This window comes from Alexandromys fortis, unplaced genomic scaffold, assembly GCF_014885135.2.
Source record: "Alexandromys fortis isolate MF-2015 unplaced genomic scaffold, M_Fortis_MF-2015_v1.1 scaffold_60, whole genome shotgun sequence".
NCBI lineage: Eukaryota > Metazoa > Chordata > Mammalia > Rodentia > Cricetidae > Alexandromys > Alexandromys fortis.
In genome coordinates, this window is record NW_026067946.1 from 5,443,593 (window position 1) to 5,458,667 (window position 15,075).

At 36.7% G+C, this 15,075-nt stretch overlaps 1 protein-coding gene across 1 annotated transcript in view; it reads right to left on the reverse strand.

Annotated features, from left to right (window-relative positions):
• The window catches only part of LOC126505971 (dmX-like protein 1), a 1,144,103-nt gene that overhangs the window by 14,245 nt on the left and 1,114,783 nt on the right, over nt 1–15,075 (reverse strand). Inside the window, exons 2-3 of the mRNA XM_050149219.1 lie at nt 14,726–14,867; nt 5,433–5,493 (exon numbers count right to left, since the gene is read on the reverse strand). Coding sequence (XP_050005176.1) covers nt 5,433–5,493; nt 14,726–14,770 — 106 coding nt within the window. The 5' untranslated portion in view covers nt 14,771–14,867. The remainder of the gene's footprint in view (nt 1–5,432; nt 5,494–14,725; nt 14,868–15,075) is intronic.

A 15,075-nucleotide genomic window follows, 5' to 3' on the forward strand; every position in this document is an offset into this window, starting at 1 on the left:
TAACCACTTCAATGAATCAAATTCCTTTTTGTCTTGCTTCTGCAAACATCTTTAGATTTTTCTCCTACCACCTTAATGTGACAGTTAATCTTTACTGCCTGGGTTTAGATTCACTCAGGAGATCAGTGAGGCACATCTCTGGGTGTGCTTGTGAGAATATTTTTAATTAACTGAAGGATAAAAAAATGTACCACAAATATGGGACGTGACATTTCATGAGCTGGGGAACCATACAGAATAGAAAACTAGCTGAAAAGGACAGCATACCCTATTTCTGTGGTTCTTGGTTGGCTTCCACTGCCCAGATTTCTGTTCAAGTGACAAAGGACTTAAGGCTCTGAAATAATGAGCCAAAATAAATGATTCCTCTCCTCTCAGCTGATCCTCTCAACTATTTATTTGATGGCAGCATTGAGAAGCTAATGAATATCTTGGTAAAGCTTCAAACCACCTATAGGCTAAGTTTCATGAACTTCCTGGTCAATGTTCAGAAAGCCTTCTGAAGGTTCTGCGTCAGAAGGTGGAAAGAGAGAAGATTACTTTATGACAACCCTCAAGAGTAACAAGCAATTGGGCCCAAGTGAGAGAGCCTTCAAGTCACTCCTCCTGTTGCACATTTACAGATTACCACCAAAGCATCACGCTCAGATTTCAGCTCTGCCACCTGATTTGAGCATTTCTTCCCCCAGACTAAGTCTGAAAAATGTACCAGATTGTGTGCAGCAGAGGGTCTCAGGTAGAAGTTAGTCCATAAAATGTGTCAGCTTGTGCTCAGCAAGGGGCCTCAGGTAAATAAAGTCTGAGGTAGAAACAGGATTGTGTGTTCTACTAAACTCAAGTCTATAACTCCTATTATCTCAAACTCTACCTAACTTTAGACATAAACAATACAAACAGAACCTGTGGATTTTTTTTTTTAGAGAAATGAGAAAACCTTACCAAAGATAACTTAAAATTACAGTAGTTACAATGGGGGGTGTTTCAACATCTAGTCAAATTATCTGTCTTTAGGACACAGTGGATTAAAAAAGGATCCCAAATGCCTCAGAAATGGAATGCATCTTCTGACTGACAAGCAGAAGTCACTGGAAAACTAGATGCACCAGTAACAATACTTGTAAGAGCTTCTCTCCCTGTTGTTCTCCTCCTTCCTCCCTCTCTGTGAATGCCTTCCTGTCTGTCTCTGTGTCTATCGATCCCTTCCTACTTCCCTCACCTCTGTGTGTGTACACCAGGGGTCAACTGTAGTATCTTCTTCAAGTGTTCTCCACCATATTTTGAGACAGGGTCTCTCAATGAACCTTGAGCTCAGCAACTACAAGCCTAGCCCGCCAGCAAGCCATGGAGACCTTCTTGTCTCCACCTCCCAGGCTAAGACAGGTCTGTGTCACCATACATAGAATTTTCCATGAGTGTCAGGGATCTGAATTCAGGTCATCATGCTGGCATGACAGCATTTTATGGACTAAACTATCTCCTTGGCCCCAGACATAACCTGTTAGAAGACTGTTCGCAAAAGGCAAATGAGAGAACTGCAAACCACCCCAGCCTTTATAGTGTAGGTTAATCCCCTAAAGATTACAGTCTACTTACAAAACAATTTCTAATCAAGATTTTAGTGATTTTCTATTTGGCACATGGCTAACATATTAAAATCAAACTTGGAAGTACATTATTTGTTACATTTTTCTGCTTCTAAGTGATACTGCCAAAATTATAAGAGCTCTAAACAACCGACTTAAAGAGAAATAGGCTCATAAGTAAATTAAATGTTCCTTAAACTCTTGGAAAGAAGCTAGCCCAAGTGTACTTCAAGCTCACAAGAACTCAAAAAAACTTTTGGTAAATACAAGCTAATTAGGCTTAGGCTTTTTCTTCTGTGCTTCCAGGTAGGAAATGATCCTTCTTCATTCAGCCCATAGGCCTCCTGGTGCCTCCAAGAGTTTATCCTTCTGTGCTGCCTGGTTATCTGACATCATAGCTACTCTGGAATCTCATTTCTACAGTGTCAGGTTACCCAGCTCCTTTAGGATCTTACAGTGTCTCCACAGCTTCTGCCTAGACTGACTTCTCATCCTAAGGCCACTCAGATCTGACTTTACTTCCCCACATAACCAGGTAGGCCCATTCATTTGTATTTCATAGGTCTCTCAACTCCATATCCCTCAAATCATACATGTATAACTCCTGTTTGACTAGAGATGACAAGATAGCATAGGGACATGCTGATCCCTGGATGCTGACTCTTAATTAAGACAATATAAGACTGTCAAAAGACTAGGGATATAACCTGAAGTCTTCAATACAAGCTCCATGGAGGAAAAATTCTCTACATTTTTTTACAACTTAAACCTCTTCTGTACATTGACATACCTCCCCTGGATGAAGATGGGTGATCTGAACTAAAGGGAAGATGTAATTAACAAATTATTCCCAGTGTACAAGTCCCAGTGAAGAAGCAAAACAAATTAGTTATGCTCTCATAACTAATCCTAAAGTAGTGACCTCCAATAAAAATGACCTGGAAGAAACCCCAGAGAACTCATTCAAAGAGTAAGAATATTCAAATAATCCCAAAAGATATGTATATACATTAAAAGAACAAAAATAAAAAGTCACATGAAATGAAGTCAACCCAAGATAAGAAAATAGAATTCTATAATGAGAATTGATCAAGATAACCCAAACTGAAAAGATGAGAGAAATGATAAACTCATTAACCAAAACAAAAACCTCTGTGGAAAGCCTCACCAATGGAAAGGATCACATGGAAAACTATGTTACGGCTGGACGATAAACTAAAAGAATTGGCTCAATGAGTACAGGAAAAAAAAAAAACAAAGAAGAGAGGAGAGGAGAGAGAAGGAAGGAGAAGAAGCAAGAGAAGGAAGAGAAAAAGGAGGCAGAGGAGAAAAAGAGGAGGAGGAGAAAGAGAAGAAAAAAAACGAAAAGAAAAAGAACATGGGGAGAGCTTCGGGACAGTGCCAAAAGACTTTAGGAAGAAAATGTAGACCACATTTGCTGGGTTTGATCATTAACAAAAAATAGGTAGAATATTCGCTCCTATTTATAAGACACAATTAGAAAAACTGGTTATATTACCAAGGTTTTGACTAGAATGTCATACTTGAGAATTCACATAATCAGATATACAGCTTTAAATCATTAAGGTGATTTTATGTGACAAAAAAGCAACTTGAAATAAAACTGGCCTAGCAACATGTACACAGTTTATATCATTCTCTTATATGGTTATCTTACAGCTGAATAAGGACTGTCTATCACTTCTGGAACCCAAGATATTTGGAGATCTTGGGAAAAAAGGAACCCAACTCTAGGGAGACAAAAACTGTTCTTCTGACCTTATCTTAAGTATCTCTTCATCTGTGTTACTTTATAATAACTTTTACAATAAAGTCTCAAACATAAGCCAAGTGTTTCATTGAATTATTCTAGCAGATTAGTCAAACCAAAGGGGAAGGTTGGGAGAACCCCCTGTATAGCCACATGTATAGGGGAAGTGAACTAAGTGAGGCAGAGGACAAGCTTATGTATCTGAGCTCTTGACTTGTGGCTTCTGAATCTAACTGCAGGTAGAGAGTGTCATAAGTTGAATTGAATTAACAGCACACTAAGTTTACCTTCAGAGTGGGATACCTGCCTAGGGTAGGGAAAAGAAAAACCCACACAACTTCCATAAGAAGTGTTGCTGAGAACAATAGAATGTATTTTCTCACTTAGGAAATTATAAAAGCAATTTCTAACAAAAACTCAAAAATAGTGGCTTAGGGTACTGGCAAAGTGGTACAGAGCTTGGCTAGCCCAAGCAAGGGCCTGGCTTTTAGTCCTAGTAATGGTTTGTAATGTTTTTTAAAAGATCTGAAGAGAAGAAAAGGCCTACTGAATTACCTGAGTTTCAGAGTAAGACTTTAAGAAATCTTATTTTGTTGCATTTGCTTATATAATATGCACTTATTCTTGAACTAACTTATTTCTGGGAGAATGTGTTCATGACTAAGAAGAAATCAAATGAGAAAAAATCCAAATAATTTAATTACCTTTAATTTTCTAAGTCTCTTTCTTGTCCATTATGGAAATTCTCTTTTATAAGACAGTGATGATTTTTTCTTACCTAATACTTATAAAAATTGGTTTACTAACAGCTGTGGAAGTTGGGGATATCTTTTTGAATCTGGGACTAAGAACAGTTACTGCCAACTATTAATCTGGTGATTATATGCAATAGAGTTGACAGTACATTAGGTCCCTTCAATATTTCAGGAAGGTTACATACAAACCTTACTGCAGAGGGCAAGAACATTTTTAAGCAATGCCAAATATGTTGCTTGCCAATATTATTTAAACTTTGCACATAAAATACTTTTTTTTTTTTTTTTTTTTTGTGAAAGGGCCTTATTCTGTAGACCTGGGTGTCTCCCAAGTGCTTAAATCTCAGGTATGTGCTACCCACATGCTATGCTAAATGCATACTGACATCTTATTATATACACTTTGATGACTATTTTAGTTCTTTCTTCAAATTCTTTCCTCTTTAAAAAATTTTTTTTGAATTTGTATTTATATGTGTGGATCATGTTAAGGCCAGAAGAGGCTACGGGGTCCCTTGAAGCTCGAGTCACAGGAGGTGGTGAGCCCGACATGGGTGCTGGAAACCAAATTTGATTAAGTCAGCTCCAAAAGTAGCAGGGATTCTTAACTACTGAGCCATTTCTTCAGTTCCAGATACCTATAAAGCTGTAGGAACTCAATGTTAAGGGAGTCAATATAATATTTTATTTCAATCTGTATTTGGTATAAGAAGTCATTCTCTTCATTTAAAAGTTTTTTCAACCTTTTTATTTGACAAAGTATGCAATTTAGATAACATGATTATAGCACACGCTGGAACAGAGGAAAAGAACACATAACTTTGTTAATTTTATTTTAATGGACAATTGTTTATGAGAAAGGCGGCTAAAATTTTTATATATTATTAATTTGTAAAGACATGAATATCTCAATATACTCCTATAACTATTAAGGGAATGACATAAACACAATTTTTAAAACCTAGGATGATTATAAACTAACATATATATTTCAACCATCAGTTAATACTTTCAAAAAATTTTAAAAATTTTTCATTTTATTTTGGCTACAACAAAAGAGACTTGAGATTTCTTCAAATAAGATCTGAAAAAACATATCTCCTACTTTATAAGAATTTACTAATAACTCCTTTTATGACTGCTATTAATGTGCTTGATAAAAGATAAGGTGATAAAATTAGTATAACATAAACTCATCTATGAAAAATAAGTAGGATAAAAATTATCTTTCAATTGAAACTAAAAGTTTCCCATGAATTCCTTATACAATTTATATAAAAAATATAAAAATAAGACAATCATTGTTCATCATTGCCAACTTACAGTAAGGAAGTGTTGGATGTGATGTCATTCTTCTGACATTATTAATGGCTTTCTTAGTCATCTGGTAAAAGAAGAAATATTTTATAGTAACAATAAAAAATAACTAGAACTTCAAGTTGTAGGGCTGTATACATAGTTCAGTCATAGAGCACACCCTAATTATGAGTTATGTTCTGATTTAATCTTCAGCAACACACAGAAACATACACACAGTTCTACCTATCAGTTAGTTAATCAATATCTCCAGCGACTTCCCTTTTTGGCTAAACCAAGAGAAACTTAAACATCAGAATTACTCTACTTTTTTGCCAATTGATTCATTTTAAATCATTTTTTGAAGGATTTGACTATCCTGTTAAATAAGAATGAAACAGCTATGTGAAATTAGAGGGAACTATGGCTGCATGTTAGTTTACATTGTGCATCAATCCTGAGATTGCAACAATCTTAGTTGGTCTTTTGGATTTTAATTGTTTAACTAGTCTAAAGTTGTGGAGATGTGTGGCATTGGTAAGGGTAGCAAAAAAAACAGGCCATCAGAATGGTAGTGACAGGAAGAGAAAGATCCCTGTGGATGTGTTCTAGTCCAGAACAGAAGCTGCTGTTAACAAATACAGTACTGATCACTCAGTAGCAATATAAGATCAATTCTCCAGACAACAAAACCTTGATGCACATATGACTATTACATTAAACCTCACATCTAAATCCCTTTATTTTGTTTGGAGGTAGGGTTGGGAGAGACAATTTTTTTAAAAGGTTTTATTTTATGTTAATTTATGTGCATTTGTGTTTTGCCTGCATTTATGTTTGTGTGAGTATGTTGTATCTCCTGGAACTGAACTTACTTGTGGGCTGCCATGTGGGGTGCTTGGAATAGAACTCGTAGAACTCGGATCTGCTGGAAGAGCAGCCAGTGTCCTTAACCACTGAGCTATCTCATCAGCTACAGAGACAAAATTTTGTTGTATAGCCCAGGCTCACCTGTAACTTGCACATCGTGCATCACCCTCCTGAGTGCTGGGATAATTATAGGCATATCCACCATGTCTACCAAATCCTATGTTCTGAATTAAATATATATATAAAGGTTCTTAGTCTTTCTTTTACCTTTTTGTTTGTGACAAAATTATCACAGAAAAATAATAAAACACAGATAAGTTTTTCTGAAAGCATGTAACAGAAAATAAAGAAACCATTAGTTATTTGAAAAGATTCATATAAAACAAACCACCTTATTTTATTAGTATTTTTCTCTTGAGAGAGGAATAGAGGTAATCATGAATCAGAATGACTTCCAATTAAAAAGCTATTAAGATGGTAATTCCCTATTACTAAAGACAATACCTATACAACTCATTGAACATAAGTAAGTTGACAGCTGGTGCCTACATAGAGCCTTCACCTCTACCGACTAGTGTTCATGGTATGGAGAGTACTTTGCATGGTCTCAGAAGAGAAAGGTAAACTACAACCCACCTACAAACCCTGCTATTTACAATGGTGACATGCCTGCAAGGTGGTTGAAAACCTGAGACTAGATAGGACACGGACCTAGGGAAAACTAAATACAACTATTCTGTCAAAAGAACACAGCAAGAAAATGACTCCTAATGCCATTCTGCTACACTATACTGATGCTATAGATCAGTTCTTTGCTCAGCCAGTATCAGAGCAGCTTTCTTCTGCAGTAGACCCACAAGACAATGTACAGAGTTGGTGCTCTTGGAACACTCAGTACTAAATGAGGGTGTCTCCATCAAACAATAGTTTCTTTTATACAATATATTCTGATTACATTTCCCCCTCCCTTCATGGTGCAGGGGATGCGGAAAGACTGTTAAAGAAACAAGGCTTTGTAGACGTAACAAGACTGACACACATATGACATCAGACTGTGGTAGTATGCATAAGGCCTGCACAAGTCTAAGCCAGAGAGTACACCATTGCTGAGGGAAAGCAGATATAAGCCTCCGTCCCCAACCCAGAAGCTACTTCCAGTTGATAATGACATGTAAAAGAAAATTCAGTTCTGGCCAATGGAGTTTCATGGTATACAAAACCATACTTAAGGGCAGGCCCTATGCTCAGCAGTAGATAGCCAACACAAACCTAACTCAATAGTATTTGGGGGGGGGTATTTTATCTCATTATGCTTTGCCAGAGCATTTTTTTAAACCTCACAGATCTTATATATTGTGATTTCTGATTTTATTTTTATATAACATATTTTATGTTTTCTATATGTGCAAATATGTGTATCTCAGTGTCTGTCTTGTGTTTTATACTTTTTCCTCGACTCTTTTCTCCTGTTTGTTCATTTTGCTCTATCCTGGATTGTTTATTTTTAATTTCATTGTCATTATGATTATTATTCAGATGCTTGTTTGTTTTCTAATGAGAGAGAGAAAGAAAGGGTGTGGACCTGGACTTGAAGAGGAGAGGAGATAGGGGAAGGGAAAATGTAATATCTTTAGTCATCAGAGAAATACAAATTAAAACTACTTGAGATTTCATCTTATCCCTATCAATGAACAAGATTAATAAAACAAGTGAAAGCACACTCTGGAAGGATTCAAGGAAAGGGGAACACTTATTTACTGCTGATGGGAGTGCAAACTGGTATAGAAATCAGTGTGAAATTTCTTGAGGAAGCTGGGAATTGATCTATCTCAAGATCCAGGCTACACCACTCTTGGGCATATACATCCTACTATGGAGATACTTGCTCATCCATGTTCATTGCTGCTCTAATAATAACAATCACAAGTTGAAAAAAGATTAGATGTCCATCAATTAATGAATGCATACTGAAATGTAATATATTTGCAGAATTGAAATATTATCCAGCTGTTTAAGACAAATGATATTAAGAAATTTGCAGGTAAATCAAACTAGAAACAATCATCCTAAATGAGATAGCTCAGATCTCAAAAGATAAATATTGGGCTGGAGAGATGGCTCAGCAGTTAAAAGAACTGGCAGCTCTTCCAGATGTCCTACGTTCAATTCCCAGCAACTATACAACCATCTATAATGAGATCTACTGCCCTCTTCTAGTCCGCAGGCATACATACATGCAAGCAGAACACTGTATACATAATTAATAAAATCTTAAAAAAGGGAGAGATTGCATGTTTTAGCTTATATGTAGATGTTAGATTTTAAGCTTTACATATGCACTTCAATTATAATAACCACAGAGGTTAGGTTGCTCCTAAGAACCAAGGGGGAGGAGATCTTCCAAGGAAAAGGAAATAGAATATAGTGCAATAAAGAGATAAAGAGGAAACTTGAATACATTTAAATGTCAAGAGGGGTGGGAGAGAGGGTAAAGGAGAAAATATGGGGAGGGACAATTAACACTAAAGGCTTTTTAACAGTCATTTGAAAATCTACTACCCAGAAGCTTCCTAAAATGTATAAATATATGAAAGGAATGTAAGTGGAATCACCATATAATAGGGGAAATAATTAGACATCTTATGTCACCAAGTAAACTCCCTAGTAGCAGAAATGTGTTACATCTTGCAAAGATGTTAGCCAAACATATTCCATAGACTCTCTTAATATCACAGACAGTTGTCAAATCTATTAATTACCTTCTACAACCTGATGTTAAGTCTCTAATGCTGAAAACAACACTTACTCGTGTCATCGAACATGGAGAAACTGAACTTGCGCCCAACTAGAAGGTACATTCTTATTGACTACTTATGAGGTACTTTGCATGATACTGGAAGCTAAAAGCAATCATCAACCTCACCCAGCAACAAACCATGTTACCTCCAATGTATCTGCCTATAAGATATACTGGTGCAATATTAAGGGATTAGCTAATCACTTTTGGGTTGGAATTAAAACACTGAGACAAAATAGGTCATGCGCCTATGGAAAAAATTAGTACTATTTATTATTCTGCAGAAGGAACACAACAATAAGATAACTACTAATGGCATATCACTATACCCATAGATCAGTGCCTTGCTCAACTCTCATGAGAGAAGTTTCTGAAGTTGTTTTCTTGCTATAGATGGGAATTAACACAGAAATCCATAAATATACAATGTGTAGAGACTGAGACACTTTGGTGCACTCAGTCCTGAATGGGATGTCTTTATCAAATCTCTCCCCCTTCAAAGCTCAAAGATTTATGTTAGAAGGAGGCAGAAAGATTTTAAGAGCCAAAGGTAGAGGGTAATTCCAAGTATGTAAACAGTGTTTTCTAGACACAACAGGGCTGATACATATATGAACTCACAAAGACTCTTGACAGCACGCATAAGACCTGCACAAGTACAAAACAGACAAAATACTAACATAGGGAAAAAGAAGTTGACACAAAGTCCTACTCCTAGCCAAGAAGTTATTTGCAATTCATTTCTGCTAGCAAAGGGAACAATTAGTTTTCTCCATTGTAATGTGATTGGATTTATCAACCAGACTCCAGGGCAGGCCCAATGCCCAGGTATAGCTGGCCAACATAAAACATATTCCCATCACCAGAAGAACACAGTTCACAGAAACAACCAAGCAGGACTCATTGGGGCTCATAGAGACTGAAGTGTCAACCACAGAGCCTGCATGGGTGTACACCAGGCCCTCTTCATACCTGCTGTAGTTTTTATAGTTTGAGGTTTTGTTGGACTTTTAACAATGGGAGTAGGTGTATCTCTTTTTCCTGCTCTTGGGACCCTTTTCTTCCTACTGGGTTGCCTCATCCAGCCTTGATATGAGGGTTTGTGCCTAGTCTTATTGAATTTTGTTGTACTGAATTGATATCACTGGGGGAAAAAAAACCAGACTCCATTATACAGCTTATGCAGAAATCATCTTTCTGACTATCAACAGATATATGTGTGCCCAGAAGATGAAATATATTCATGAGATAAACATAAAAGCAGTGGGGGAAACACCCATAGCTATTTTTAGGGAAGAAATGTAGTGGCACATGAGAAAATTACAGATAGAAGCAACCGGTCCACAGACAGTGTTTTTTGCTCTGTTTTGGCTCTTTTTTTTTTTAATATCTTATTTTGATTTTCTTCCCTTTCTTTTCTTTTCTTTTTTTTTTTTTTTTGAGAGAGAGCATGAAATTGGGTGGGAAGGGAAACATGAATGATCTGGAAGGAGCTGGAGGAATAGAGAAAATATGATAAAAATACAATGAATGAAATAAAATTCCTAAAAAGCAGCCCTAAAATTTGCATAGGAAGAATATTCAACTGTAAAAGTGCTGAGAGTTGCTGATAGCACTGGCTTTACCAGAGACCACGAGAATATACAGTACATGACAACTGAGAGTTCAAGTGTCAACCTACCAGGTGAATAATTCTCTGATGGAGGAATCTCGTTAAGTAAGGCTTATAGGACCACAGACTCTGGACCGGTTGCTTCTGTCTGTAATTTTCTCATGTGCCACTTCATTTCTTCCCTAAGAATAGCTATGGGTATTTTCCCCACTGCTTTTGCGTTTATCTTGTGAATATATTTCACCTACTGGGCACACATATACCTGTAGATTGTCAAAAAGATATTTCCATATAAGCTGTATAATTTTGATGAACAGAAATAATACTAGAACATTTTTCATAGCTCAGACTGATGTAGGAAAATGACAATATTCTCAGTTACAAAGACAGCTTTTTACACATTTGCTGATTTTAGACTTTAGAACAGATTCAAAATAGGCTAGTTGCCCCTGCAAAATATGCAAAAGGGCAAGTTTCCAGGTGTCTGTTTGTTGAACCAAAGTTAGGCTGATAACATAAAGACCTAACTCCCTGCAGCAATGGACTTTCTGCATGTATTCCTGGTCTTGGTTTGTGATGCAGGATTGAAGGTCCAGAAACTGGAGCTTGTTTAAGCCCTGAATTTCAATGTCACTCTCTGTCTGGGAGCCCTGACCACTGAGAGCTAAGTGCCTTTACTTTAAGTCTGGTCAGCGAGACCTCTCTACCCTAAGAGAAATTTTGCGACTTATCAGATGTTATTAGAATGGGTCGGACCCTGTATATGTAACTCATAATTGTCCAAAGTTAGGGGGCTGAAGGAGGTGCATGTAGAAAGATCTATGTAGACAGAGTTTTGCAAAGGGCTTTGTAAAGAGCTGTGTAGAGCTATGGAGAGAAAGCTATATAAAGAACTGTGCAGAGCTGTGTAGAGAGCTGCTGTGTAAAGAGTCGTGTACAGCTGTGTAGAAGACAGCTATGTACAAGATGAGTAGTCTAGAAGACAGAGCTGTGTAGAGAGATGGAGCAGTAGCTGTGTAAAGACGTGTAAGGAGAGGTATGTAAAAGAGAGACATGTAATGGAAAGATGTGTGTGTAGGAGAGAAGAAATGGAGCTGTTGAGGAAAGATGTATGGATAGAAGACAGCTATGTGTAAAAGAGGTGTATGGAAAATGTAGCTACATGGAGATGTTGAACACTTGTTTCGTTTTTGGCTGCTCAGCCCCAAAATAACCACTCAGAAACTGTATTAATTAAATCACTGCTTGGTCCATTAGCTTTAGCTTCTTATTGGCTAACTCTTAATTTAACCCATCTCCATTAATCTGTGCATCACCACGAGGTCAGGGCCTACTAGCAAAGTTTCAATATGTCAGTTTCTGACAGTGGCTCCATGGCTTTTCCTTCACTCTGCCTCCTTTCTCCCAGCATTCTGTTTAGTTCCCCGCCCCACCCTGTCTACCGAAGTTCTACCCTACCAACAGGCCAAGGCAGTTTCTGTATTCACCAATAATATTCACAGCACACAGAGGGAAATCCCACATCATGAAGACAGAGAGATTTCCAGAAAGAGATTTTCTCTTATTTTTGGTTTTTCGAGACAGGGTTTCTCTGTAGCTTTGGTGTCTGTCCTGTAACTTCCTTTGTAGACCAGGCTGGCCTCAAGCTCACAGAGATTCTCCTGTCTCTGTGTTCTGAGTGCTAGGATTAAAGGCATGAACCACCACCCGGCCAGAAAGAATTTTTTAAAGACAAAGCAAGAGGAAAGTTTCCATTAGAAAGCATGTGTTTCTTTCTTATTCCCCTCATATAGAAAAAGTCTAGCCCTTGCTGCATTTGTGGATTTTTTTTTTTTTGCACACCCTGGGCTGTTGGAGGCTGGTCCTCTAGGTAGCAGTATAAAAGAAAATGCAAAGTCGGGTTTCTAAATTATAATGCTTTCATGTATAAAGAACTACTTTTGAACATAATGTGTCCAGCATTATTCTCTACAAAGCATATCTACCTGTGAGGCAGGCAAACCTCAAAAAGCTTCTGTTTACAGGAAAGAAACAACTAAACAATGCATTGCTTTTACAAAGATAAGGTGAGACAATAAAATTAGAAGTATGGGGTGAATGTCTTCTCTAAGAACAACAGAGAAATCTCCTGAGATCTCAAGTTGGGATCCGAATGTTTACACAGAGAGAGAAGCATTTGAAGGAGAAGGTAAGGCAAAGTCTTTAGCATGATAGCAATGGATGAGACTGAGGGACAGAAAGCCAGCATAAACAGAGCAGAGAGAGTAAGTGTAGACTGGAGAGCTAGGATTAGAGTCAGGCAAAGCTTTTGGAGGTCAGAATAAGAACTTGTTTTTTAATAAAGATGTACTGGGAAATGCAGAACTTGAAAGGAGGGAAAATCTGAATGGTATTTTAAAAACACCTGCTGCTTTATGAAGAACAGAGGGAATAAGAGGTTGCAGCAAGAAAGCAATTCTAAGAGAAACTGTACTGTTTTATCTAAGGCTCATACTGAAAATAAAACCCATTATTTATTTGCATTTCCCTTAAGTTTCTCTGTAAAATACAATGTCAAAATATCACTAAAGTTCACAAATTTTACGATTTGTAATCTTAGACTGACCTAGTCATTTCATTTTAAAATTACTAATTTCTAATTTTGAATTCAATTGAATCCTTCAAAATAAAGTACTTGAAAGCATTAAACTAAGTGATTTGAATCACGTGACCTTTTGAATTAAGCTTCATTTATCTGATCAATGAGTCAAGAGGAATATGAACACAAGTAAAGCAAAGTACTAACAGTCTGTACTACCTATAAAGGAACTGCAAATTACAGAAGACTAAAAAGGCTTATAAATGATGTCCAAGTTTCCATTGAACAATTACCTATATTAATTGGTTAAAAAATGGCAGACTGGCAAAGGAAACAGAATGCACAATAGAACTTAGAACATTAAAAGCAAAACATAATAAAACAAAGAAAAAAATCCCTAACAACTAGAAACTAGAAACCAGAAAGGAATGTAGGATTTTCTTTGCTTCTGTGCATCAATTTTTATAACCTAATCAATAAAGGGAAATCCTAGAGGAATAAATATAGGTAATATCTTACACAAAACAATGCTCAAATACATGCTTTATCACTACAAAATTATCTTGCTCAATTTTGAAAATTTGCATTTTTTTAAAGAAAGAATGTATTATTTATCAGCATTACAAAATGTCATACTCAAAATGGATAGCATTTAATTGGTATCTACTAAAGGATATTATCTAGAACAGGGTCGAGTACAGCATTTTACAAGAGCTGGACAAACATCCTGGGTTTTATGAGTACAGCATGCTGTCTTTTGCAGACCATAAGCTCTGATACTGCAGAGTGAGAGCAGGACCCATAAAAACGTAAAAAAAATTGGCCACAGCTGAGTTACTACAAAGCTTTACCAACAGATATAAAAATCTAACTTTTTATAATTTTCATGTCCTGCAAAACTGTGATTTTTTTTTCTATACAGGGAAAAATGTAGGGCTGGGGCTAGAACTCAAGAATAGTGCTTGACTCACAAACATGAGGCCCTGATTTTAAACTTCAACATTGGAAAAAGAAAAAAAAAAAAAAGCAACAACTTAATCTCATTCTTATATTAGTTTCATAGTGCATGGTTTACATATGGCTCGTAGCTGCAAATTAAAATGTATTTCTTTCATTTTTAAACCAAGTATATTTTATTTAATTTTTAGATATGGATCCCCTGGCTGTCCAAGAACCTGCTATGCAGACCAGGCTTGCCTCACAGAGACCTGTCTGCCTCTGTCTCCAAAGTTTTGGGATTAGAAGGTGTGTGCCACCATGTTGGGCCAAAGATTTTTTTAAAAATATGTAATCCCTTTCAAATGAAAATGTTATTCTTAATTATTAAAACATACACTTCTAGTATGTAAGGTAACTAAAAATTAAGAAATTAAAAAGGTCTTCATCACCTTTTACTCATTAACCTAAAGGGAAAAGAAATAGGACAGTTAAGCGTAAACCTAAGTATCTTTAAATCTACATACCACAGATGCTCCTCTACCCGTCTGTGTACTTCCCAGCCATGGCATATTGATTGGAGTGCCAGGGTTGCTGTGTGTATATGGAGTTGAACCTTGGACAGCTGTTAAATCATCACGAGCATGTATCACCAAGAAATCTTCTGATCTACAAAGAAACATCAACTAGAATGAAAACATCAGTTCTTCATTTTTTTCTCCCTGGAGTCTGTCCTGGAACTTGCTCTATAAATCAGTCTGGCCTCAAACTCAGAGATTCACCTGCATCTACTTCCTGAGCGCTGGGATTAAAGGTGTGCATCACCACCTGGCTCTTTGTTTTTTTTTTTTTTTTTTTTTTTTTTTTTTTTTTTTTT